The 26,650-nt window shown below is 41.3% G+C and overlaps 1 protein-coding gene across 2 annotated transcripts in view; it reads left to right on the top strand.

The window, feature by feature from the left end:
- The first annotated feature begins 363 nt into the window (after positions 1-363).
- The window catches only part of LOC148027215 (hyperosmolality-gated Ca2+ permeable channel 1.2-like), a 34,282-nt gene continuing 7,995 nt past the window's right edge, over positions 364-26,650 (top strand). Inside the window, exons 1-9 of one of the 2 annotated variants that reach the window (XM_087691761.1) lie at positions 364-814; positions 1,065-1,407; positions 13,545-13,691; positions 13,786-13,921; positions 14,022-14,123; positions 15,656-15,775; positions 15,887-15,967; positions 19,966-20,306; positions 20,497-20,742. In XM_087691761.1, the coding sequence (XP_087547887.1) occupies positions 1,094-1,407; positions 13,545-13,691; positions 13,786-13,921; positions 14,022-14,123; positions 15,656-15,775; positions 15,887-15,967; positions 19,966-20,306; positions 20,497-20,742 (1,487 nt within the window). In that variant the 5' untranslated portion in view covers positions 364-814; positions 1,065-1,093. Of the gene's footprint in view, positions 912-1,064; positions 1,408-13,544; positions 13,692-13,785; positions 13,922-14,021; positions 14,124-15,655; positions 15,776-15,886; positions 15,968-19,965; positions 20,307-20,496; positions 20,743-26,650 lie in introns of both variants that reach the window. The other variant, XM_087691760.1, reaches the window with a different exon arrangement.

The raw sequence follows: 26,650 nt of genomic DNA, 5'->3' as shown, positions 1-26,650 counted from the left end.
ACGCTGCCATATGGTCGGGACTCACAGCACAGTGTGAATCAGCTGTACACATCAGCGAAGGGAAAGGTAGGCTACCGGAAAGCCAAGTATGAAAGAATAGGGAGCTTGCAAGGGAGGGGAGGGACAGAGGGCGGTAGCGTGGGAACCAGGATCGATATTGACATCGTTCACTTGGGCTGTGCGGTGTGAATCAGCTGTACACATCAGCGAAGAGAAAGGTGGAGCGACCGGATAGCCAAGTACGAACGAATAGGGAGCTTGCAAGGCAGGGAAGGGACTGTAGCGTGGGATCCATCGTCGATTTTGACATCGTTCACATTGGCATTTTAAAGACGTTATAACATATACGCGCTCTCTCTCTCTCTCTCTCAATCAATCACTCTTCACCTCTCTCTCCCTGTTCTCTCTCTTCGGCTCGCTCTCTCTCACATCAGTGATCACCTCTCCCTCTTCCTGCTCTCTCTCTCTCTGTCTCTCTCTCTCACATTGGCCTTTCAGAGACGTCAATACTCTCTCTCTCTCTCTGTCTCTCAATCACTCTTCACCTCTCTCCCTGTTCTCTCTCTCACATCACCTCTCCCTCTTCCTGCTCTCTCTCTCTCTCTCTCTCTCTCTGTGCGTCTCTCTTTTTCTTTGCCAGAGAACGTTACTACTGGGATGTTTAATCAGACTCTGCACATCAACTATCGGAAAGTAAGGCCTTTCGAGAGTTTTCTGGTCAAGTACGAGGAGGAGGAGACAAGAGGAAGAGGAAGCAGCACTAGACGCAGCTTTAGAGGGCAGAAGTGAAACGCCCCCATCGTTCTCTCAGGAGGCAAGGAATTCTTGGCTTCATCTCTCGTTTATGTCCTCTCACAAGAAAGAGATACAAGGAAAAGTTGATGTCAGCAAGTTGCGGCTCACTTGATCTCGTAAATCACCTGCCATGCCTATACTACAAGACACGAGTCAATTTGTGCGCACACGCCGAGAGAGAGAGAGAGAGAGAGAGAGAGAGAGAGAGAGAGAGAGAGAGAGAGAGAGAGAGCCATTTTCCATAGTAACGTGTGATTCATCTGCCGCAGGCACCCGCCAGCAGAATTGGTCCTATCTTATGGCAAACCTTACAGATTTAGGTGTATCTGCAGCAATTAATATCGCAACTGCTTTCATTTTTCTGGTGGCATTTGCAGTTCTACGCCTTCAACCACTAAATGATAGAGTTTACTACCCTAAGTGGTATCTCAAGGGGTTGAGACAGTCGCAGAAGAGAGGTGGACGTTTCATATCCAACATTGTGAACTTAGACTGGCAAGGGTATCTCCATTTCCTGGACTGGGCTAAGGAGTCACTGAAAATGCCAGAGCAAGAGCTTATTGAACATGCAGGCTTGGATTCTGCCATCTATTTGCGCATCTACACAACGGGGTATGCCCTTGAGCTACTTTCTCTATTTTGTGCCATCAAAAAGCTCGTTCAAAATTGCATGGTCACGGAAGTGCTTTCCCTTGTTCTTTTTCTCAAATTATATCTAACGGACAGCTTTGATTTATATAACAAGGTTGATGGAGCTTGATTTACATTTGTATTTATAGGACATGGTAGATTACAAGCACAAGTGATGTCAGGAGAGTCGTTGGAATTATCACAGTTCATATTTTGATGCATAGAAAAGCCATGGGAGGTGCTAGTAAGGCCAATTGAGTATCCTTATGATTATACATTATTCTCATGCTGGTGCTAGACTAGCTTCTTTTTCTTCCTCAGAATCAGAGTTCTTTCCCATGAATGGAAGTGATACTTCAACCAATGTCACTTCTCAAACTATATCTATCGGATAGTTTTGATTCATTTAACAAGGTTGAGGGACCTTGATTTACGTCTGATTTATAGAAACAGGTAGATTACAAGCACAATGATGTCTGGATGATCATTTAAACAATCACAGTTCATGTTTTGATGCACTTGGACATGCAGAGAAGCCATAGGAGGCTTTAGTAAGGTCCGTTTAGTACCATTAAAGTCTTGTGTTATTCATCGTGCTGGTGCTAGAATGGCTTCTTTTCTTCCTTAGAATCTGGGATATTCCCCATTAATGAAAGTTATAGTTCAACTAGGGTTTCAATGGTGGTCTATGAGGGTTTCTAGATCGGCAAAGAGATACACACTATCTTTAGACTATGTCATGGTTAAGCATTAAGGATTGCAGTGAGCCATCTTGTTATATTGATGCTATGACTAGGGATAACAATCATGAACGGAAGAAGGCTACACAGTCGGAGATGGACTCTTCGGTGAAAAATGCTACCTGGAAGTTAGTTTCTTTGCCTAAGGGCAGTCATGCAAGTGGGTCTACAAGATGAAGGTATCTCTATTTGATGCATTGCCTAAAGTATAAGGCAAGATTGGTGGCCAAGGGGGATTCTCACTAATAGTCAAGTTGAAGGGTTTGTTGTGGAAGATGGGCTGCAGCCTGAATTGATATCAGCTGGGAAGGGGTGTGGACAGCAGAGAACAAGGTGCCAACAATTCGCAATCAAAGATAGGTTTTGTGGTATGGCTGCCTCCTCTTTATGGATGTGTGGGATCCTCCCGAATGGGACACAGATACCCTCTAGAAAAGTTTGGTAATCACTAATAATTAAGCTTTGGCCTTGTAATAAGTAGCCAATTAGTATACAATGCATTTTTTAGCTCATTAACCAAGTGCTGGTGTTTCATACCACCAGCCCACACTATTTGTATATGACTACCAAGGGGCTTGAAGTCTTAAGAGTGGTGATCACACAATGATGTGCACAAAAGTTGTTCTTTTAAACCACTCACCTCCCAACTATAGAGCCAAATAGGCTTATCCCTAAGGTGAGGGCCAACGATGTATGAGGCTACAATTGCATATTGAGAGCTGTCGTCCCATGCCACTAAATCCACACTATCTCAGTGTACAGACGTGGTAGCCATTGGGCTTGAAGTTTGAGAATGGTGATCACATAATTATGTGCATAAAAGTGCCTTGAGTCTACAAATTGAACTCGGCCGCCCTACTTTTAATTTCTCGCACTAGGTCACTTTATAACCAAAAGCTATGACTAATGTTGTTGCGCCTATCTAGTTGTCCAAGGATGCAACACTTTCCCCTTTGAATGATTGCTGCCCTCAACAATTTCCTTAGGAATGAAGTGTGAAAAATGATTCTTTAATAAATGTAATGATTGCCAAGTTGCCTTCACCTCTAGGTGGTTTTTTACTTGACTAAATACTTTTCAATAAATGATGTGATGTGATTGTTTTGTTCTACAGTTTAAGAACCAAATTGGCCTTGATTGGAAGCTAGTGAGCTATATTTTCCAGCTATGAGACTTTCTCGATTTGGATGATCAATTCACCTTGTTGTAGTCATTCTTTCAAATTATTCACATGGAATACTGGGTGATCCAACTTGCACTCGAGACAACACAAAATGTACCCATAGTATAGAATCGTAAGGTGGATGGACATCAAACTCACCTTCTAGATGGAGAGCTAAATAGGCTTCTATAGGACCATAAATGCATTCGAAGAGTTGGTGTTCCATGTCACCAATCCACACTGTCCTAGTGTATGGATGGGATGGCCATTGGCCCTAAATTCCAAGACACAATGATGTGCATGAAAGGACCATAAATGCATTCCAAGAGTGGTGAGCACATAATGATGTGCATGAAAGGACCATAAAATCTTCTATAGGACCATAAATGCATTTGAAGGACAGTCACCAATTCACACAATCCTAGTGTATGGATGGGATGGCCATTGACCCTAAATTCCAAGAGTGGTGAGCACACAATGATGTGCATGAAAGGGCCTTGAGTCTTATAAATAGGACTTGACCAACTTGAGGTCTCTCTATAACACGACTGTGACCAATGTTGTTGGTGTTGGATGTCCAAGGATGCAACAACTTTTATGATGCAAAGATCAAATTCTAGGTTGGGAAGAACAAGTGGATTTTCCATTTGGCATGTTAACCACCCTTTTTTTCTTTCTCAAGAATCATAATTACCAATATCTCCAAAGAAGACTCTTAGAGTGTAAAGAGTCATAGTGCCAACAAAGCCCGTGGTAGCTTTGTAACCAATTTCAAATAATGTTTCTTTTTAGAAATAGTGTATGTCCAATGATGCTTATCTTGTCTCTTAAATTTCATGTTTTGAGATCTCTTGAAGAGAAACATTTTTATGAAGTTTATGTTTCTCTTAATTCCTTTGAAGGTGAACCAATGTTTGATCAGAAGGCCATTCAAACCTTGTATGTTGACTACATATGTCCTTTAATTTTCTCTTGGATCTTAATAAGTCGGCAACTTTGAAGTGAGGTTCTTCATGTGAGAATAGCGTATGCATGTTTATCCTTCATATTCTACACTAATTATTCGGCAGTGGACTTTGCATCGCCCTTAGCACTACTCGCTACCTAAGGCTCATTGTTTTTTGGCATATAATTTCTTTTTTATGACCAAATTTGACTCTTTTCATTGGTCTTAAATTGCCACAAAATGCTAGCTCTTGTTTATATCCTAATATATAGAAGAGAGGATTATAACAAAATGATAGCTAGGACTAAGGTTGAAATAACCTTGAACAAGTCTTTCATCTCATAAGTTGATTGCCCAACTAATAATTAGTTTTAATTTAGATTGCTTTATCCACTAGAAGTATCCAAGAGGTTATAATTGAGAATTAGACGAAATAAGGCATTCCCCCCTTACTTAGGTAGATGATAGATCTCATGTATTGTGTTCATTGTTGAGTTCTTGTGTTCTCTTTCTCAGTGTTCAATAGTTGTCGTTCTTCCACTATTGGTGCTCATTCTCACATGGTATTAGATGACTAGTTTTCCTGGTTCTATGGCTTCATGTGTTGTTCTTGAATGTTATAGATTTGCAATCATTGTGTTTTGCCACCCTTAGGCCCCAGCTTGTTGCTTCGTGTTGGTTGTCAAAATATGCGACGGTGCAGAGAGATAATAGGGTTTGCAGGGAGAAACACAGAGTGTGTATGACAAACATCGAGAGAGAAAAAAAACTTAGAAACACAAGAAGAATACGATGATGATACATTGAATCATGCTTTGAGAAGAAAAGTTGATACAACAGAGTCGAAGCTTAAAAGATAATTGCACTGTCTTGTATGAACTAGGTGGGAGCACCTGTGGGAATGTGCACAATGAAGGGAGAGAAAGGTAGTCCTTTGGGCACAGTGGGCTATTGAAGTAATCATTGGAAGGTGAAGGACAGTTGTTGAGGGAGCGAACTGGAGTCCTTTGGTGCTATTCGAAGATGAAGAAGATGATCACTAGTTGTCAAGGGAGCGAACTGTAGTCCTCTTATGCTATGGGAGATGAGGAATATAATCACCAGATGAGAAAGTTGATCACCGCAGTCCTCTGATATTATTAGAGATGAGGAGGATGATCAATGGCTGCTGAGGGAGCGAACCGTTGTCCTTAGATGCCAAGGAGATGAGCTAGATTGCAAACGCAAGTACTTGAGCCCAAAATGCTGAAAAATGCAAATAATAGAATGCTGACGCTTGTGTGGAAAAGGTCTCTAGATGTGGAGACAATGCCTGATGATGCTAAGTATAGATTGTAGCGGCCTCCTTTGTGCAAAATGCAAGGTAGATGATGACGCCAGTAGGTAGAGACTGTCGCCTAGCTATTTAGCCTATTAGTTTGTGGCTCATTTTACAAGCTTCAACCGTGCTTTTTGCATACATACCCTTGGTCTCTCCAATTTCCAATATGCTATTAAAGCTTCCTAACAAAAGCATATGTATGGGAAGCATTAACTATCCAATTTAATCATCTAAAATAATCAAATTTTTTATTCTCTATGAGAAGAGAAGTCATGAGCTATTAGATGGTGATGTCAGCAGGTGAAGCCTTCAAGCACAGCATGAAAGGTAACAAAAACGAGGCGCCTGAAGGGGAAGGGAAAGGGTGACCACGAATGGCAATGTCCTCTTGTGGGCGTTTGGGCAGTAGTGGAGTGAAGAGAGGAGTATCGGAGTGATGGAGGAAGAGGGGTGAAGAATGAGTGAAGTGGGCTAAGAATGAATGAAGTGATTGCCTATTTATAGGCATAAGCTGTCTAGGGTGGCGCATCGTTGTGTGGGTGCCCACTAAAAAAGTGACCAAAATGTGGACACCAGCCCTTTTTGGGGCTGTTTGTGTGAAACCCTAACTGAAGTATGTAAACTGAAGAAGTGGTTTCTCAACATTGGTGACTTGTTCATGTTGCTTTTTGAGCTAGGTGACATTAGTTTGATGTTGGATAACCTAGCTCTAAAAGCTAGATGACAAAAAGTTGCCCTCATTCAGGCTGTTTGTGACTTCGTGAAGTCTTCTCTAGCTATATTCTACTTGTTGTGACACTTCTTGACCTTGCATTTTGTGGATGGATTGTTTCCACATGCTCAATATGTGTGTTTTTTGTTGCCTTGATTTGATCACACGTGTTTTGCGTAATGTTAGTGTAGAGAGGGTCTATGTTGGTTGTTATGATTACTCTCTACACTCACTTCACTGCTGCCCCGATCTTGGTACTTTTCTATTGCTTGTACGTGTAAACTTTGTTTTTGAATTGTTGAATCTTTTTTGGGCTGGTTGACCATGAGTACCTCAAGTGTCTCTTTCTCTCATCTTGCGTATCACTGATTTTCATGATGACTTTTCTTTATGATGGGCTTGAGATTTCCTTGCCATAGCCTAATTGTGATATTTTGAGCTTTCTTTTCGAGTTTGAAGATTGCTTGGTTTTTCGTTTGTAGTAGTAGGTTTTTCATCTTGTGCTTCGACCCTGTTCCACACTTTATAGATATTCTCTATCTTTTTGGGGCTCCTAAAGACTTCTTTAGAGGACAGTGGTTTTTGGCATGCTTCATTGAGTTTTTTTGGTGGTTGCTTTTCAATGGCTTTGGTTGCTCCATCTCTATGCTATCTAGATGAGCTGGTTTCATGCTTCTTTCACAATTAGTTGACCAAATCGAGGGTGGTGTCCGATGTCGAGAGGATACTATGTTCTTTGGTGGATGGCAAATTTTGTTTGGCTGATGGATAGATAGTGCCTACATTGACTCTTGACCCTTTAAAACTGTCTTAGATGGTAATTTTGTATAGGGAGGGAATCTACTTTGGCATGGCTAGCTAGACGAGTGCTTGGCAGTTTTGTCTATGTGAGTTTTGGCATTTCTTGATGCCTGCCATACATTCATACAATATGGTGGACCTTGAGAGGTCATGCTGATGCGAGAGGGCGAAGTTAGGGCATGTTGATGCTTGCCATACATTCATACAATGGGGACTTGGAGGGAGGCTTTTTATATGCATTGGCATAGTTTTGTGGCTCAAATCCTTGAGTTGGTTTGACTTTAAGACTCAGATAGTGGATTTATGTCATAGAAGGAAGCCAATTGGCATGGCTAGGCGAGGGACCATTGCTTGTTGTATTTCCCTATGCAAGTTATGGCATTCCTAATCTTCTCTGTTTGCAACATCTATTCTCCTATGGTGTATACATTTGCATGGAGGTGAGATATCCCTATTCGTTAGCAATAGAGTGGCACCCTTCATATCTTGAGGCCACAGACGGATGATTGTGAGACAGTGGAGGTATGCATGTTAATGCTTGCTATACATAGGTACAATGTGGTGGATAGTAAGGAGTGTTTGCTCCTTGTTTGTTTCCACATGGGGGGGACACTTCGGCAATCAACTTGAAGGAGGGGAATCCATGAATGGCCTTCTTTATTGTTGGTCAACCTAAGCATATTTTGGCTTCATTTAGCCTATTTATAGGCTCTTTCTCCTCCATGTCTTACATATCATTGATGCATGCAATGTCTTGTTGGGAGAGAGGAAGTCTAGAAGCACTCAATCATTTTCGAGTCCATGTGTACTTGTTCTTATGTTCAGCTCTGTGTGTATACAACTTGATTGCTTTGCTTTTGTTGCTCCATATGTGACACTCTTTGTACTACCATTGTAGCTTTTAGACTTCAATGTATTATTTGCAACTTTGAGTTGTACATTTAAGCTTTCGTTTCAAAGGTATTAGACATCTCTTCAATAGTAGATAGATATGGGATAGGCACAACAAACATGGGGAGAGCTTGAATGTACATATTGTAGTGTAGAGTTTCGTACATTTTAATACCATCATTGGGCTTGAAAGATTTTATCTTATCCAAACCAAAAGCTATTTAAATGAGGAAAATAGCTAGACTTAAGGACACCTAGCAATCTTAGGGTTATAAGAGAGAAGTAGAAACATGGATATGTTGTCATGTATAGCTCCAAGCTTAAAAACTATGCAAAATATGAAAATGATGGTTTAAAGAGAAGCTTGTAGAATGGTAGGCTTACGTTGTTGATAGACTTGACAATGGGAATGCATATTTTTTAAAAAATTGGATCAATGGTGTGCATCTTTGATCAAAACAAAAGTTGAAAGGCAAAAGGCATGGCTAGAAGGAATTATAACTAAATGTTTCAATGCGATTAGGAGCTTGCTATGATTCATCTCATGTTAAAGAAAGTTGTAAAGCTATCTAGAACTACCTTACTTTTAGGGAGGTGAGATAGTGTGTGCCATCATTTGTTGTGCTTTCTTTGATTTGCGAGAATATTTTGCATGTTCATTTTCAACATGGGCTTCAATTCGTGTTTCTTGGAGCCCTTTTCTACTTTGGTTGAGACTTAAGTTGTGGAATCATCCAACATTGAACTTTGGAGGATCTCATTGTCAAATGAACTTGTTTTGTTTTGCATTATGAGAAATACTTGCAAATTGTTGCCCAATATTTTGATCGAGAGAGTTGAGGAGACTGTTGATCTTGTGATTGGGTGGCCCTTCACCTTATTGTAGTGCTAATTGATTGTAATTGTTTTCTTTTGCATAAGGGTTGATCACTATTTTCTAGATATGTGAAATTGTATTTTTGAGTTCATTTATGCTTTTGGGATCTTGAGGTGTTTTTTGTAAAGGACTCTTACTTGGCTGAGGTAGAACATCTCTTTAGTAGATGCTTGCCTTGTCGCAAATTGTCTATGATTTTTGCACATAGGCTGGTCATTATTTTTCTAGATATTTGCTATGGGTTTTTGGGTTGATTATGTGATTCCCAAATCTTGATGTGTCTTTTGTGAATGGCTTTTACTCGCTTGAGGGAGAGCTACAGATTTGACCAAGATCGAAAGAGGATCTCTTCATTAGGTTAATTTGTGCTTGCTCGTTTTGCAAAGAGTCGCCTTGACCAATATCTTGATTGAGAGAGTTGAGGAAAAATTTCTGTGTGGCTCTCACCTTAGTACTTACTGTAGTGATTTACGTCTATTGTTTAGACATCTAAAAAAAATAAATGTTAGGTTTTAAAGCCAATTTATTGCGATTAAGAGTATGGACATTTTTTGTGTACCCTTTGCCAAGCTATATTGGAATTAAGCATCATGCTTTTGCATTTTATAAGAAAGCTATTTAAGGTGGGGGTTTGCTCTTTCCTTGTGTCTTAGAAGAATGTTCAACTTTTGAGATCGAAGATGAACAAGGAAGTGTAGAGCACATTTCTTTAGGATCACGAAGGGAACCTCTATATTGGATTTAGCAAACATTTGATATAGCTTATATAATGTCTAGCAACTTCTTGAAGATAGGGTACTTGAAGAAAGTCAAGTCCCAAGTCCCCGTATTGAGTGCATTTAGTGTTTCAAAGAAAGTTGTATCATTGATATGTTATTCATGCAAAAAGCATGAGAAAGTAATTGCTTAAAGTATTCAATTTTTGAAGCTAACTTTCTATCTCGGCAAGGGTGGTACATAACTTGATTAAGCACTAATTATAGCAAAGTATAAAATTTACATGAACTGAAAATGCAAATGTTACCACTTAATCTTGGACATTGTGTTGAGAAACCACTTCTTTTGTTTACATACTTCATTTAGGGTTTCCCACTGATAGCCCAAAAAGGGTTGGTGTCCCACATTTTGGCCACTTTTTCAGTGGACGCCCACACAATGGTGCGCCACTCTAGATAGCTTATGCCTATAAATAGGCAGTCACTTCATTCATTCACCACCACCACTCTTCAGTCATTCTTCATCCCTCTTCCTTCGTCATTAGACACCCTTCCCTTCTCTCACCAGCCTCTTCTACTACCCTCATAGCCCTTCAGGAGGACATTGCGGTTCGTGGTTCGTGGCCTTCTTCCACTAGCATCTCCACCAGCAAGTGTAACCTCTCCCACATCTAGTGTCACCCTAGCATTTGTGTTTGATAGTTTGGAGGGCTTCATGCACCCTGGCCACAGCCCCCACACCATAGCGTTAGCTCCTCTTTCTCCAGGTGTCATTAGTTTTCTATGTTTGATTGTCTTTGAGGCTTCTTCCTACCGACCATCTTTGGCATCAGTTGTGAGCATCTAGGGGCTGATCTCTCCTTGTGCCTGATAGCTCACTCACATTTGGGATTTGCGTTTTGCTACCCATGCCATCTCCTCGACATCTGAGGATTGTGGTTTGCTTCCTCGATAGCTTGTGATCATCTTCTTCATCTCCGACGGCATAAGAGGATTGTGGTTCGTCGCTCCTTGAATAGTTGTCATTTACCTTCCTATGATTACTTCAATAGCCCACTGCTCGGAGGATTGCGTTTCGCTCCCTTCACTATGTAGATTCCCACAAGTGCTGAGATACAACATGATCTCCTTCAATCTTTAATACATCTTGCTGTCCATAGCAACCAGCAAGACTTCAAACCAATCCGTCCCTTGGTGTGCTTGGAGATTGGCCTTCAAATTTGCTCCTTGGATGACAAATTCTGCTCGAAAATTAATGTTACTTGGTTGGCCTCTTGAAATGCTCCGAATCTCCATATTTCAGCTGCTGAATTTCAATTACTAGGCCTCAATTTTTGAGCACTCTTTGTAGTGAGGTTGGTAAACCCTAATTTTTGTTGTAAGTTAGGGTTTAACTATAGAAATTCTTCAATTGCACCCTCTCAGGACTGAATTTGGTTGAGATCTCTTGAGGGAAGCTGGGAGAGAGAAATTTGAGAATTTCATTGCCGAAATTGGCTGAAATTTAATGCTGCCCTGACTTTAGCCCACCATCAATAGGAGTCCCATACGCACAGGCCTACAAGGGTTGTCCCTTGCCTGAATGGCCTCTAGATTTGCTACGTGCAGCTCTTTGATAGCCTTCAATGGTTGGGCTGATCACCAATGGCTGGAAAATTGCACAATAGTAGCATCTCTCTCTCTCTCTCTCTCTCTCTCTCCCCTCCCCTCCCCCCCCGCCCCCCAAAGAAAAAAAAAAATCTCCATGTTGGAATGAAGCTCCACTTGCCTATAATAGGCTTTCCCTCACTTGCATGGGCAAGTTTTGCCTAGTGGCAGCCTTGTATAAATGCATTTTTAATCCCAATTAAATTAATTTTCAAAAATACTTTTTGAAAATTAATTTAATTAATGAACTCTTGCTTAGAAAAATAATTTTATCAACCAATGATTAAATAGCCTAGGTCAAATTGTCATCCAAGCAATTGTGAGCCTTTGTTAGCCTTGAATTAGTATGTATTAATTAATTAATGCCCAGTTTCTAATGTCACCATTGACAATGGCTAATAAAATCTTGTAGGCCAAAATGTGTCACCTAGTATCTGACTAATATACTTATTACAATTTTTGCCTTTAACACCCATTGGCTTCTCAGGGTCCTTGGTCCAATTGTGAGATAACTGACTTGCACAGCATATGTGCACCTCATATCTGCACATTTGATTAGCAACTTAATCCAATGCTAAGTAAAGTATCAAAATTTTGCATCCTCATGATAGTTTCCATAAAAAATCCCTACTCAGGAAGTAAGATGAAGGGAACAAGAAGCCGAGCAACGCACACCATGAGTTTTTTTGCGTCAACGGAACTCCCTTCTCTCATACACTAATCCATGAGAACAAACCACAAGAGGAGAGAGGAGAGAGAAAGACGCACTAGACTTGTTTTAGTGAAACTTGAAGAGTCTAGCATACCATGTTTTTCCTATATGATCAGATTAAGAAAGTTGCAAAGGATATATCTCTAGTGAGTTGGTTTGGGCTTCCAAAATCAATCACATTCAGGTTTCCTACATGATTAAGTTAAAGGATCCCACCTTTGGGAGATGATTTGAGGTTGCTTTTTGGAAAAAGAACTATATGGGAGACTCAAAGCTTCAGGTGGTCATCAACTAATCGACCTTCTGAATTAATCACATCATTTGGTGGCTTCAGCTAACAAGGATGTGGTACTGGCTGTGCTGGTAGGCTTGCAACATGTTTTACCCTACTCACAAAGGCAAAAAATCAGCTTCTAACCTCCAAGCAATGACAAGGATGTTCTCCATGAAATCAGAAATGCTTGTTAAAACATTCTTCCTCCATTTGATGCTATTTTGAAATCCAGAAATTAGGATTTGCAAGCCTGAAATTAGGATGGTGCAGCTAACAATGTGTGATAATGGCTGTACTCCTTCAAGCAATGATAAGGATGTTCTCCACAAAATTAGAAATGCTCATGAACAATGGGCTTGGATCCCGCTTGGATCCTCCAAATTAACAACAGTGATATTTTGGACAAGTTTAAAATCCATAAGTTAGAATCCTGAAATTAGGAGTGTGAGATGTGAACAGCATGCATTTTTATGTTCATTTTTGTAAAGATCCTTTGTCAGAGTTCTCATGCTTTTTCTCTGGTTTAAGGGGTGGCATATGGCAAATTTTGCAACTTTGTTCAGAATAAAATCCCCTTAAAAAAAATATTTGGAAACAAAGTCTTCCTTGAGGCATAAACTCCTTGATATGCATAAGAAATGAGAACTCCTACAGTAAATATGATTATGTATTAATTTGCTTTCCATATCAAGTCATCAAGTTTGTGTGTTTCGCAAGCTGCACTCTGGGCTATCATCTGCAGCATTGTATGGTAAGGATCGTGTGCTCTTTCTCGAGTGTAGGACTGGGTATGGCAAATTTTGCATTCTGGTTCAGAATAGAGGACCCTGAAATTTTTTGGGAACAAAGTCATCTCTTTGATAAAAAAGTGATCACATGCTTACTTATCAAGTTTGGATGTTTCACATGCTGCTCTGTTCTCTATCTTTCCCAACAGTTAAATTAGCAAGGATCATGGAATGAATGCATGCATACTGTGAATAGAATCCTCTTGTGGATTCAGGATAAAGTGGGATCTTTGAGTACACAATGGTTTTCTGGTGGTTAGGGGATGATGTTTCTACTGGTGGAAGGTCACCTTTCTCATTTTGTCAGTCACCTTTGTCTATTTTGATTTCAGAAGCTGATTTGTCACGTCTTATGACTGTCATATGAGTGTTGGATGCACTTAATTCTAAGTTTAGAGCAGTCCTTTCTAGAGAATTGGGTATCTTTTCTGAGTTGACATGGCAACGAGCATTTGGAAGTGGAGAATGCAAGTTGCTTTTCTTTCATGTGGTAGAGGAGTTTGTAACCCCTTTCTTGATTTGACAATAACAGGCTAAAAATCTTTATACCTCTGATGTTCTTGGGATTTTCAATTCTTATCCCCGTCAATACAGCTGGTGAACACGTGAAAAGCAAAGATATAGGTACAATTGATATTGCAAGATTGTCCCTCAGCAATGTGCCTGAGGAATCTCCAAGGTAAATAGAACTTCTTTACATTTTCTTATACTGGTGAATTGTTGCATTGCCTTGAGTTCCTCATTGATGGGTTGTGTGCATGTATATCTGCAAGATTATGGGCACATGTTGTGATGGCCTATGTGTTTGTTGCATGGGTTTGTGTTGTGCTATATATGGAATACAAGGCAGTCATGCTAATGCGACTGAACTTCCATGATACACAAGTTCGAAGGCCAGATCACTTCACTGTATGTCCATTGCTAGCCTATCTTTCTAGTGTTTTCTCAGCTTCTATTTGTTTAATGTTTGTTTGGTACATTCATTTTTGTTTTTTTACAAATTTCCAAGGTTTTAGTCAAGAACATACCACCTGATCCAGACGAATCTGCTTCTCTTCACATAGAGCATTTTTTCCGAGTTAACCACCCGGACACCTACCTAGCACACCAGGTACTCTTGCTTGATTCACACAGAACATATTTTTCTGAGTTAATTACCCGGACACCTACTTAACACACCAGGTATTCTTGCTTGATTCACACAGAACAAGTTTTTCAAGTCAATGACCTGGACATCACCTCCATATGTTTTAGCTCTGTGTTTTCTTTACAAGTTTATTCTGATCCTTCCCATGTATGTTTTCACATGGCTGAAATAGTGTGCCATGTACAGGATTAGTTCTTGGTCAGCAGCAAGATCAAGCTTTTCAACATGTGCTGTTAAGGGTGGTTTATATGTAGATGGTTTAAGTGAATGTGGAATAACGAGTGTTGGTGGGAAGTTGTGATTGACAGATGATCTCCAAAAGACTGTTCTAGAATGTGCTAAGAAATCTTTTGGTGTGGTTAATAAGTAGTGACATGTGAGACCATGCTAAGGAGGTTCTTACTAAATAAGTGGCGTCTGGTGACTGGTCAGCTTCTGTAGTTACAATACAGGCCATAAAAGCAATGTACAAGGGGACTGATGAGGAACCCTGATTATTGATAGGTAACTTGCTTGGGGGCGATATGGAACCTGTGATTCCAATGAGATGACATGTGGACACCTGGTGACTGGTCAGCTTCTGTAGTTACAATACAGGCCATAAAAGCAATGTACAAGGGGACTGATGAGGAACCCTGATTATTGATAGGTAACTTGCTTGGGGGCGATATGGAACCTGTGATTCCAATGAGATGACATGTGGACACTTGTCACTAACATTTTTATAGGTAACTTGCTTGGGGCCGATATGGAACCTGTGATTCCAATGAGATGACATGTGGTCAGCTTCCGTAGTTACAATACAGGCCATAAAAGCAATGTACAAGGGGACTGATGAGGAACCCTGATTATTGATAGGTAACTTGCTTGGGGGCAATATGGAACCTGTGATTCCAATGAGATGACATGTGGATACTTGTCACTAACATTTTTATTATGACCAAATCTTAGCCAAAAATTGGTTAAGTGTAACTCACCATATTAGCACACTGAATTAAAGTTCTGGGTATAACAGCATGTTAATTCATCTCGAATATCCTGCAGAGCTAAACTGGCTACAAATCTGGTATGTAATGCAGGGGCCCTTATTTCAGGAAGATGTGTTGTCATCCTTAATATTATTTCCAAGTCCCTTTGATACTTGTTAGGCTTCCTTTTTAGAAAGTAGCTCCCAATTTGTGAACTGAAATAGCATTATGGTGCCCCAAATTGTGAAAGTCTAGTATTCTCTATGCCTTTGAGGGTCTCTTTTTCTGTGCATCCTTCTTACTGCAGCAGTTTTATTCATCCATGTGGATGCTGTTTACAAATATCTGAGCTAACAATAGTCTTAAATTCAGGTCAATATGTAAGGTTTTTACACTGGAAAGTATTAATTTGGTCTTGTGCAGAGTTTCTATTGTAACTAGAAGTTGATTTCTTTGAAGATGGTGGTTTAGGAGAAGATCCTAGGATTTTAGTCTGCAATTCATGTTGGTTTCTCTTGATTTCTGCAGTTAGTGCGAAATGCAAATAAACTGTCAAAGCTTGTGAACAAAAAAGAATCTCTTCAAAATTGGTTGATCTACTATCAAAACAAATGTGAGAGACAGCAAGGTCGACGACCCATGATAAAGGTTTTAAGTCTCTTTGGGCTTGAGCAAATCAAATCTAGTTTATTTCTTTATTTTGAGGTTCTTGTGTCTTTGAAACCCTCAAATTATGTGGCATGGCTTTGTTTTCAACAGACAGGTTTCCTTGGATTATGGGGTAATCAAGTTGATGCAGTGGAGCACTACACCATTGAAGTGAATAGCTTAACAAAAGAGGTGTAGTACTTTAAATCCTAGCAAAGTTCTGGTCAATAAAGTTACCTTATTCTTTTGGAGCACTACACCATTGAAGTGAATAGCTTAACAAAAGAGGTGTAGTACTTTAAATCCTAGCAAAGTTCTGGTCAATAAAGTTACCTTATTCTTTTGATGCTTTGGTTGCATAAAAAGAATCAATAAAGTTTTAGAATTTCCTAAAATTGTAGATTGAGATAGTATGCAAAGGCTCTATCACAGTCACACACGCATGCACGCGCAGGTGCACATGCGCACACAGAATGTGCGTATGTGTGTGTGCACACGTAGAACATAGTTTGGTCTACTTGGGATAGTAACAGCTGGATGCTCCTTCTGCACAATTTCTGGGCAGGCTCCCCTAATGCTTTAATTCATCTTACTTCAAATATCCAGTTTTTACTGGTCATATGGAGGCAATTGCTTGGCAGACTCTTTCTTGACATCCCATTTGGGGGCAGTCACTCTTTGGAGCAATTGATCTATAATGTGCAAAAAAGGGGCGACATTTTGGTGGTATTGTAGCAGAGGCATCCCCTTCCCACCCTTGATTTTGATCGTCCTTGGTAGTATTGGGATCTTGTGTCTTTGGAGAGTGCTGATTGGTGGACTTCCCCTTGCCTCAGCTCTTTCAAAGTGCCGAATCTCGAACGGCAATAATTGTGGAATCCTCTTATCATAGATTTATTTTCTGCCCTTTGGTGAGGAAAATTTGGACCCTCCTCTCTAGTATTTGCAGAGTTGTGTTTGGGCTGTCGCTGTGCCCCCCTTGACTGAGTCTTTGCTAAGGAAAAATATCCCACTTTAATGCAGTCACATATGAAGGTTTTGTTCCACTTTCTCAGATTTTGGGGCTCATGGCTGTCACGCGAAATGCATTTGTTTCGACTGGTGTCCAAGGACATTTTGCTAAGCTCAAGAGTCTTTTGCATTGGTAGCTAGATCTCATTCAGCATGCTGATCTTCTTCCTAGGGACAATTTGGAACATGAACGAGCCTGTGGTTCTCCTTTCCCTTGTGCTTGCATCCACCGCTCGTAGGAAGTATGTGCCAAGTGGACAAGAGATGAGGATGTTGATGATCCCCCTTTTTTTGCGGTCACTCCATCCATCAGATAGGATAGAGCATCCATACTTTGCCCAACCGGCACGCACAAGCTCAAGAGACTTGTCAATCCTCTCTCTCTTCTCATCTAGTTTCTTGGTATGCATGTCATTGTATGTGACACCGTACCATTGGAGAGGGGGTGCCATTGATGATGTGTAGAGAGAGCCTAGAGGGTCACGGGTGGAGGGTGAGATGATTGAAGAAAGGATTGGAAAGGGTAGAGAGCTTGAGGGAGTAGAGAGAGGCTAGAGCTTGATGGAGGAGGAGGTTGGAAGGGTTGAGAGGTTAAGGGAGTAGAGAGCTTGAGAGAGTAGGAAGGATGGAGAGCTTGAAAGGAGTAGTAGGGGTGGAGATTAGAAAGGGAGAGTGCTTTGGGGTTTAGGGTTGAGAGAGAGAGAGAGAGAGAGAGAGAGAGAGAGAGAGAGAGAGAGAGAAAGAGAGAGAGAGAGAGAGATTTCAAATTCTGAAATTTTAATGATGGCCCATTATCCACGGAAGAGGATGGTTGCATTGTGCCATTGTGTGTATATGAGAGAGAGAGATGGATGAATCATGAGAGAGGGAGAGGGAAGGAGAGAGAGTTTTAAACTTGTTACTTTAATCTTTAAACATTTCTCTCGAGTCTTTGTGTGAGAGAAAGAAAAGATAGAGAGAAGGAAAATAAAGATAGAGAGAGAAAAGAATAGAGAAAACAAAGAATAGAGAAGATTCAAGGGAGAAAGAAGAAAGAAAAGAAAGAAAAAAAGAAAAGAAAGTACAGAAAAAAGAGGAAAATGGTAAAAAAAAAGTGACCAATTGGCCGTTGGCATATGGGAGGATAGGGTGTAGTTGGGGGTGGGGATCAAACTGGACAGGTCTGGATGTGGCGGACGGGATTGGACGGATTAGACGAGTTGACCCGTCCATCGGACGTGGACAACTTTGGTGTCGGCGACGTCTTGCGGTTGAGAGAAGCGACATCGGGAGAAAGAGGAGAGGGAGAGGGAGAGGGAGAGGGAGAGTAGGAGACCAGAAGGGTAGAGGGAGGAGTGCCACGTGAGGCTGCAAGCGTGCAACAATTTATTCAGGCAGCAATGGTGAGAGGTGGAGGAAAGAGGGTGTAGTTGGGGGTGGGGATCAAACTGGACAGGTCTGGATGTGGCGGACTGGACTGGACGGATTAGACGAGTTGATCCGTCCATCGGACGTGGACAACTTTGGTGTTGGCGACGTCTTGCGGTTGAGAGGAGTGACATCGGGAGAAAGAGGAGAGGGAGAGGGAGAGGGAGAGTAGGAGACCGGAAGGGTAGAGGGAGGAGTGGCACGTGAGGCTGCAAGCGTGCGACAATTTATTCAGGCAGCAATGGTGAGAGGTGGAGGAAAGAGATTGGACTAGTTGACCCGTCCATCGGACGTGGACAACTCTGGGTTGAGAGGAGCGACATCGGAAGAAAGAGGAGAGAGAGAGGGAGAGGAGGAGACCGGAAGGGTTGAGGGAGGAGTGGCACGCGAGGCTGCAAGCGTGCGACAATTTATTCAGGCAGCAATGGCCAGGGGTGGAGGAAAGAGATTGGATGAGTTGACCCGTCCATCAGACGTGGACAACTCTGGTGTCGGCGACATCTTGCGGTCAAAAAAAGAGATTGGATGAGTTGACTCGTCCATCGGACGTGGACAACTCTGGTGTCGGCGACATCCTGCGGTCAAGAGAAGAGAGGGAGAGGGAGAGGAGGAGACCGGAAGGGTCAAGGGAGGAGTGGCACGCGAGGCTGCAAATATGCGACAATTTATTCAGGCAGCAATGGTGAGAGGTGGAGGAAAGAGAGTCGTCATCGTATTACAATTTCTATTTGTCATGGAGATTGGTTGAGGGGAGGGGTTACGTAGCGGCAGCCGTGCTGCGAGGCCGTGGAGTGCATCCCCTTGCAGGACCATTGTTACGCCTTGCAACATGCTTATGGAGGCGTCGAGCACCGCCGTTGCTATGAAGAGGAGGACGTTTGGGTGTAGCAATGAGAAGAGAAGTCAGAGCAGCAACAGAGAACCATGATCGCCCAGATGTCCTCTCGCCTCTAGCAGTGCAACCTTCGCCCTCACAAATGCCATGCGAGGTTGTCTCGAGCAGTGCTAATGGACAATCCTTATTGATGGTAGAGAGAAGCGGGCCACCTTTGCCGCAGGTGCAGCTAGGACAATTGTCACTACTCGGTGCTCTCCCACCAATTGGTGGGTGTGCCATCCCAAACGAATAAAGACTGCATGTAGGGGGTACTTTGTCTGATTAAAAAATTGTATGGACGAAGAGAGGGGTTTGTGTGTGTGTATATAGGTTTTGCCAAACAGATGTAAATATACAAGAAAGGCTTTTGCTCTTTAAAAAGAAGAGAGATTTCATGAAAATTTTGAAATTTGAATGCTTCAAGGAGCTGTCCATTTTGTTTGATGGAAATCAAATGGTGTGTGTTCTGCCATGGGCACAGAGTATTTTCCCTTTTCATGTTTGCATGTAATTTTCTGACTGATCTTCCTGAGCTACAGAAACAGGATTTTCCCTTTTGACTTTTGCATGTTATTTTCTGTGGTTTCTCATCCCCATTGGGATTTTGCACCAGCCTCATAAACCTGATGAATGTATGTGTCCTATTTGAGAGGATTGTTTCAGTTGTCCTTTAATTATATTCTGAAAATGGATTTATTCAAACAAAGAAAAAACAAATGTCTTTGTACATGATCATGACCACGATTGAGTTTTAGAAAGGGTAAAAAAATATACCTCAATAATCACACTATGAGGAGTCTTGTGATAAGAAAAAGAAGCCAACACTTGAATCACAACCCATCACAGTGTATGCAGTTCGTTCACTAGCTCATGTTTGTTGGGATTTTACTTGCAGATTGCTCTGGAACGTGCTTTTGCCATGGAGGATCCCAAAGCATTGCTTCCTGTTGCTTTTGTTTCTTTTAAAGGAAGATGGGGTGCTGCTGTGGCTGCTCAAACTCAACAAACAAAAGATCCTACAGTCTGGCTAACAGAATGGGCTCCTGAGCCTCGTGATGTATATTGGCGAAATCTGTCAATTCCATTTGTGGAGCTTACTATTCGCAGACTCCTGATGGCAGTGGCCCTGTTTTTCTTAGTGTTCTTCTTCATGATACCTATAACTTTTGTCCAGACCCTCGCTAACTTGGATGCCCTCTCAGAAAGAGTACATTTTTTGAAACCCTTAGTGGATTTGTAAGTAATAAATTTCGAGTAAAAATTAATGAACACGAGTTCTTTTTGTGTGCTTAAAAGCAGGCTTGCAAATTTTTGGTGCAGCTGCATGCTTGCAAGCAAGCAGTCTGTATCTTCAGTGCACTACACTGCCTAGCTGTATTTGAGGCTGTGTTTAAGCTATTAAGTCAAATTTTCTTCCCTTTTTCAGGAAATTTATCAAGTCCCTTATACAAGGATATCTACCTGGGCTTGCATTGAAAATATTCCTTATCCTTCTCCCAAAGATCCTCATGTTTATGTCTAAAGTTGAGGGCTATTCATCCACATCTCAGTTGGAAAGGAGGTCTGCAGGAAAATATTTCCTCTTTCTGGTGGCTACTGTGTTCTTTGGCAGCACATTTGCAGGTTCAACACAAAAACAGTTGGATACAATCCTTAAAAAACCCCCCAACGAGTATGATACCTTATTCTCTGTTGCAGAGGCTTAATCTGTGCTTGAAGTTTTTAACCTTCTGTCGAGATGTCTGATTTACTGTGTTTCTTGGCTTAGTATGGCCATTGTATTTGTAATGGCAGGGGGATAGTCCAGAGAATTAAGCAATTAAATCTGGAAAAATATGTATTAATGATTTCTCAGGTGTTATGACAATTTTTGTTGACTCTGTCATTGAGCAAGAATTGAGAAAAAAATTCAAAAATTGGGGTTTCGGTTTTTCGCTCCCTCATCTAGCGTGTTTCCTTGATCATACAATTATTTTTTCTCATCTCTTTTCTAATAGGACTCACTTCCTTTGTTGTTCTCATGGTGATAAAGTGGTTTCCTAGGATGGATGGCAGATATGCTAAGAGCAGCATGCGCTCACTTTACTGAATATTTAGCCTGCCCTATGCCATTATGAAGAGTTTGAAAACAGTTTTCCTTAGCATAGGAAGGATGAAGTAGAACGTTTTAGGGTTTGAACTGCTTCATATCTCGCTTTTTCTTGATTGGGCACAATCTCTTTCCTATCACCGGGATGATATTCTGCAAGCTTCCATGGAAGCACTAGACCTGATCAATATCACAGACCGATGCCATAATGGACTGATTCCTGCTGCCACAGTCATGGTTTTAGGGGTGCTTTCTGTGGCTTTGAGGGGCACTCTAAGGATCCTAGCATCTACCCTTACTTTGCAGATCTCCTTGTAGATGGTACCTTCAACTGTGGTGCCATGCTTTTGCACCTTCAGTGGCCAGCAATGAATTCATTTTCTATTCTTTGAGGGGTTTGTTCTGGAGATTGCTGACAGTGAGAAATTCGGCAATCTCCTCCCAGGACTGTGATTGGTGTGTGAGCACAGCCATGCCACACTGATGATCTATAAGCCCAACTCAAAAAATGAACGGTTTTGTCTCTTCATCATGTGGTGGGGCCAATTCCATCTTGCAAGCACTCCTCACATAGTTCACGTTTAACATCATGTGCCAGGTAACCTTGGTTCATTTGGATCTTAAACTTTGGTTCATTTGGAGGAGCAATAAGAAAATCCTTGAAGCCTTGAGAGTTGTGAACAAAATTTTCACTACTTTGATTGAGATACTTGAGAAGAGAGATTTGCAGCAGGCAGGTAAATGTGCAGATCGGTGCAAGGATTTGTTGTTGAGATTCATCAAGCTTTTAAATGCCAATGCTAATAGAAAAACTTTGCTAGATGTAGCATGGGGGAACAAAAAAGAAGCTCAACAGCAGCAAATCTTAACAGATTCATTGTTGAAGGATATCCTACCAAGCTTCCTTCTCCATGCCAGTGGCAATGACTGTGTGGTGGCATCTGGAGTGACCTTCCTGTTGTGGCATTTAATGTGCCATCCTGAAGCAGGGAAAGCTCTGTGTGAAATTGTAACCTCGTGTGACCCAATTATGCTAGCTTTTCTTTTAACGAGCTGAGAGAAATGAAACTATCTACATGTAGCTTTGTCAAAATCCATGAGGTTTTACCTTCCTGCTCAGTCTGATCTCAAGTTCGCATTGAATGATGACACCCTTACACATAGAACACAGGTCCACAAAGGCCACCAAGTCCCGTACAATGTGTGCAATGGGCAGGGTGGAGCAAGTATGGGGTCCAGGTTGCAGAGAGTTTCAACTAAAAAGATGATCGGGAAAAAATGGTCAATTTGTTGTTGAAGGTCCCTGTTTTGCAAGCTGGCTCCTGAATCTACTTAGGGAAGCAAGGACTTTGCCTGTGTTCAAATGAAGCTTTTGTTTCATAGAAGCGGGAAATACGTGTTGGAAGTTCCCCTTGGATATGAAATGTTTCTCGTAGTGTTTCCCTCATCAACTGGCATTTGGAATACCAGGCGGCAAGTTTGTGAAAATGGATATGGGTTTAGGCTATCTTGTCAAAATGACTAAGTGACTAGAGAGAGAGTAGGGTTTATGAGGGAAAACATAGTGTGTGTACGTCAAACTCTAAGACAGAAAAGAAACACAGAAGATGATGAAAGATGAATCGTGCTGATGAAGTGAATCTGATACAAGGGTGCGGTAGCACAAAGGAAGCCTAGAGTGCAGGAAGATTGCCGAAGAAGCCTTTGAGTTTGCAAACGTAGGATGAGAAGGTGTCGTCTGGAGCAGGGAGACTGCCGTCGAAGGGTGAGGAGCCTTTGAATCTGCAAACGCAGGGATGAAGAGTGGTACCTATAAGCAAGGAGACAGTCGATGAAGGCTCCGTCTGCAAACACAAGCCTGATGAGGTGACACCAGCTTTGCTGGGAGTGACGCCAGGTGGTGAGGATGAGCCAGATGCTGAAAATGCAAATGAAGACAGCCTCTGGGAGTGAAACACCAGCTGTGGAGTGACGTCAGAAGGGTGGGAAGTAGCTAAGAACCAAACGCAAGGTGCAACTGCCTATGATGAAGGTGATGCCTGCTGGAGAGAGACGCTAGATGGTGAGGAACCTCCCTAGCAGCAAAAACGCAAAAACACAAAAACGCAAACTGCGGGTGAAGGGTTTCTCAACATACCTATCTATCCTTCAAGACACCCATACCCTTTTGCTTTTCCTCCCTTAGAAATGTTTTGTCCTTTCTTTCTTTATACATTTCCTCCTCTTCACCTCTTTGCTCCCACCCCTCAATGACATGGTGTTTCCATTTCCCTCTTCTAAAACATTGCGGTTTCCATTTCTGATTTTGAGTTTTCCTCAACTATATTTTGGTTGCTTCTCTAGTCCAAGATTCTGTACCGGACTCAAGTTTTAGCCAGAGTTGTAATGTGGGGTGAACTTGAGCATTGTGAATGAACTACCAATTTCTCTAAAGCAGAGAAATAGTAAGCTGATGCTTTATGAGGCTGGCCATCACATAGAAGCCCTTAATACTCAAAGGGGTCCTTTGCACTAATGTTTGATGGTTTCCACCGTTGTCACAATTTCTGAGGGCACAGATGACTAAACATTTATTGAAAGAGGCAAAGTTAAGCTTGGAAGCATTCTCTGCGAAGCCCAAGAGATTTGACCTATCTCTTACACAGTTTAATGTTTGGAGACAATCTTGGTAGGATGATGTGTGTCTCGAGGACTGGTGTTTTTGAAGGAAAATTATGTCGGGTGTAAAGGCCCTTTACACACTCTCCCGTGTATATATTACTTCACACATGTGAACCCACCCTAACGGGTGTAAGTGTACCGTACCCCAAGTATAAATATATTCTTTTATTCTTTGTGTGTACCACATTGGTACACACCTATTTGTCGACTCACTCTCACTCTATCACTGTCAAATAGTGTTTAGTTTTGAGTCATTGAGCTCCTCGATTAATGTGCATGCTCTCAGCTATCTTTCTCTATGTGCTTCCGCTTCAACTCTGCAAATTGGTATCAGAGCTACAATGGTTTTTTGCATGCCATAGACAGTAGTCGCTAGCTTCAAGCTTGATAGGGTAGTGACAACTGTTAGACTCAGGTTACATGCATGAGTGCAACAGGCGTAACAGTCTGGGGACTGTTAAAGAGTGGGCAACCAATCAACAGTGCACGGGCGTCAGACGAACTAATGACTGGTTGACGGTCTGGCGATCAGCTCACGGCATAGCAGGCAGATGAATCTGCACATCGCGACGGTTTACGGCGTGCCAGGCAACTCGACAGGCATGCGACACAACGGAAGGCTGTCGCGTGACGGGCGATAGGGTGTCCGGCCGCACAGACGATGGACAGTAGGTCAACGGCTCATTTTCTTATTTTTACTTCATCTTATTTTCCCCTCTCTACTGGGTGTTTACACATACAACCTCAGAGTACACATTTGTGCAAATCTGTTTCTCAAAATTTGGGGCTTTTTTCATATTTGATGACAGATACATGATTCAGTGATTTTTGAACCATAAATTGCAGACAATGAGTGCACGAGTCTCGGAAATTTCGGGGATTTTCCGATTCAAGTGAAATTTTCGCTTGGTTGAGTCAATTTCTTGGAAATTTGTGCACTCTTGGACCCCGAAAATTGGGGCTTTTGCAGAAATTGTGAAATTTTTGCAACATTAGTCCACACTTGATGCTCCGGAAGATGTATTTATGCAATTGGAGCAGATTCACCGCAGAAATTTTGGGGCTTTTCACATTTATGTCGTTTTGAGATTGGACAGTGAAATTTGCAGTAGATTCACTGCTGAGTGGGATTTTTTAGAGTTTTGGATGCTTCAAATGTTGAAAAGGGGCTTCTCTTGGTATATGTATTGCTGAATACTCATTATGCAGGGAAACAATGTTAAATACAACATTTGGGTCATTGAATTTGGGAATTTTGGGGAATTATGCAAATGTATCATATTTGATTCGTGCATACGCTGTAATCAGTACTTAAGACTGAAATTTGCAGCTAAATATCTGCTTCTTGGACACCTTGGAAGTACAAGAATGTGTACTTACTGTTACAATTCAGCAACCTTGTTATTGACTGAAAGCATTCAGCCCTTTATTGCAGTTGTGTATTGCTGAGGATGGCTGGCAGTGCATCTACATCTGACACAAAGAATCTCTTTGAGATTTGTAAATTCGATAGCAATGGTTTTGATCTTTGGAAAGATTGCATCTGCTTCTTGGACACCTTGGAAGTACAAGAGTGTGTACTTATTGTTACAATTTAGCAACCTTGCTATTGGCTGAAAGCATTCAGCCCTTTATTGTAGTTGTGTATTGCTGAGGATGGCTAGCAATGCATCTATATCCGACACAAAGAATCTCTTTGAGATTCATAAATTCGACAGCAATGGTTTTGATATTTGGAAATATCATATGCAGGGTATAGTCTTTCTAAGGGATTGTGATGATGCTTTAGAAGAACATAAGCCTATTGGTTTGTCATATGATAATTGGGCTAAAATGAATAAAAATGCCATTACTTACATTAAAATGGCCATCACAGATGATATCTTGGTTGATATAAAGGGGCTTGATATTGCTTATGTAGTTTGGGAGAAACTCAAGGCTACTTATGAGATACAACTCCTATCAATCAGGTACATCTCATGCGGAAGTTGGTAAACTTGAAGCTTAATGAGTCCAAACCTACCTTAGAGCATTTGAATGCTTTCATTGGTATTTTGAGTCAGTTATAGGATGGAGGTTTGCCAGCTTTTGATCCTAAATTGAGGGCTATCTTCTTGCTCATGACCTTGCCCGATTCATGGGACGCATTGGTTGTGTCATTGAGCAATAATCCCAACTTGACATTTGATGGTGTACGTGGTTCTATTCTAAATGAAGAGATTAGATGCAAGGCAAGTGGGAAAAACAATGGATTAGCCTTACAAGTAAGAGAAAGAATTGAAAAAAAGGTATAATGTTGCAAATAAAAATAAAAATCGCAGCAAAAGCAAGGAAAAACAGCAAGATGTAACTTGTATCAATGTGGTCGCAAAGGGCATAAAAAACCCGATTGCAGGTACTTTAGAAAGGAACAAGAACGTAATAAGCAGGCTAATGTAAAAGGCAATAAGAATGACAAGGATTGTAGCTCTACCCCTAAAGAGATAGAAAAAGCAAATGTGGTATTTAGTGTTGTTATGAGGAAATAGAAGATGATAAAGATGCTGATTTGCTGGTTGCATTTTCAGATCCGCTTGCTATGATAGTGGAGGACATGTATATGACTAAAACAGATGTGATAGATGCTTTGTTGTCAGCTCATGATGGTTTGTCAAAATGGTGGATTGTTGATAGCGATGCTTCTTTTCATGTAACTCCATCTTTGGAGTGTTTTTCTACTTATGCAAAAGGTAATCTTGGAAGATTCTACCTCGGCAACAATCATGCATGTGATATTGAACGAATGGGCACCATACACCTGGCTCTAGAAAATGGTCACGAATTGATCCTT

The sequence above is a fragment of the Lygodium microphyllum genome, chromosome 13, assembly GCF_053477565.2.
Source record: "Lygodium microphyllum isolate KBCC chromosome 13, Lygodium_microphyllum_v1.1.10, whole genome shotgun sequence".
NCBI lineage: Eukaryota > Viridiplantae > Streptophyta > Polypodiopsida > Schizaeales > Lygodiaceae > Lygodium > Lygodium microphyllum.
The sequence above is the reverse complement of the archived record's forward strand: the minus strand, read 5'-3'. Positions and strand labels throughout refer to the sequence as shown.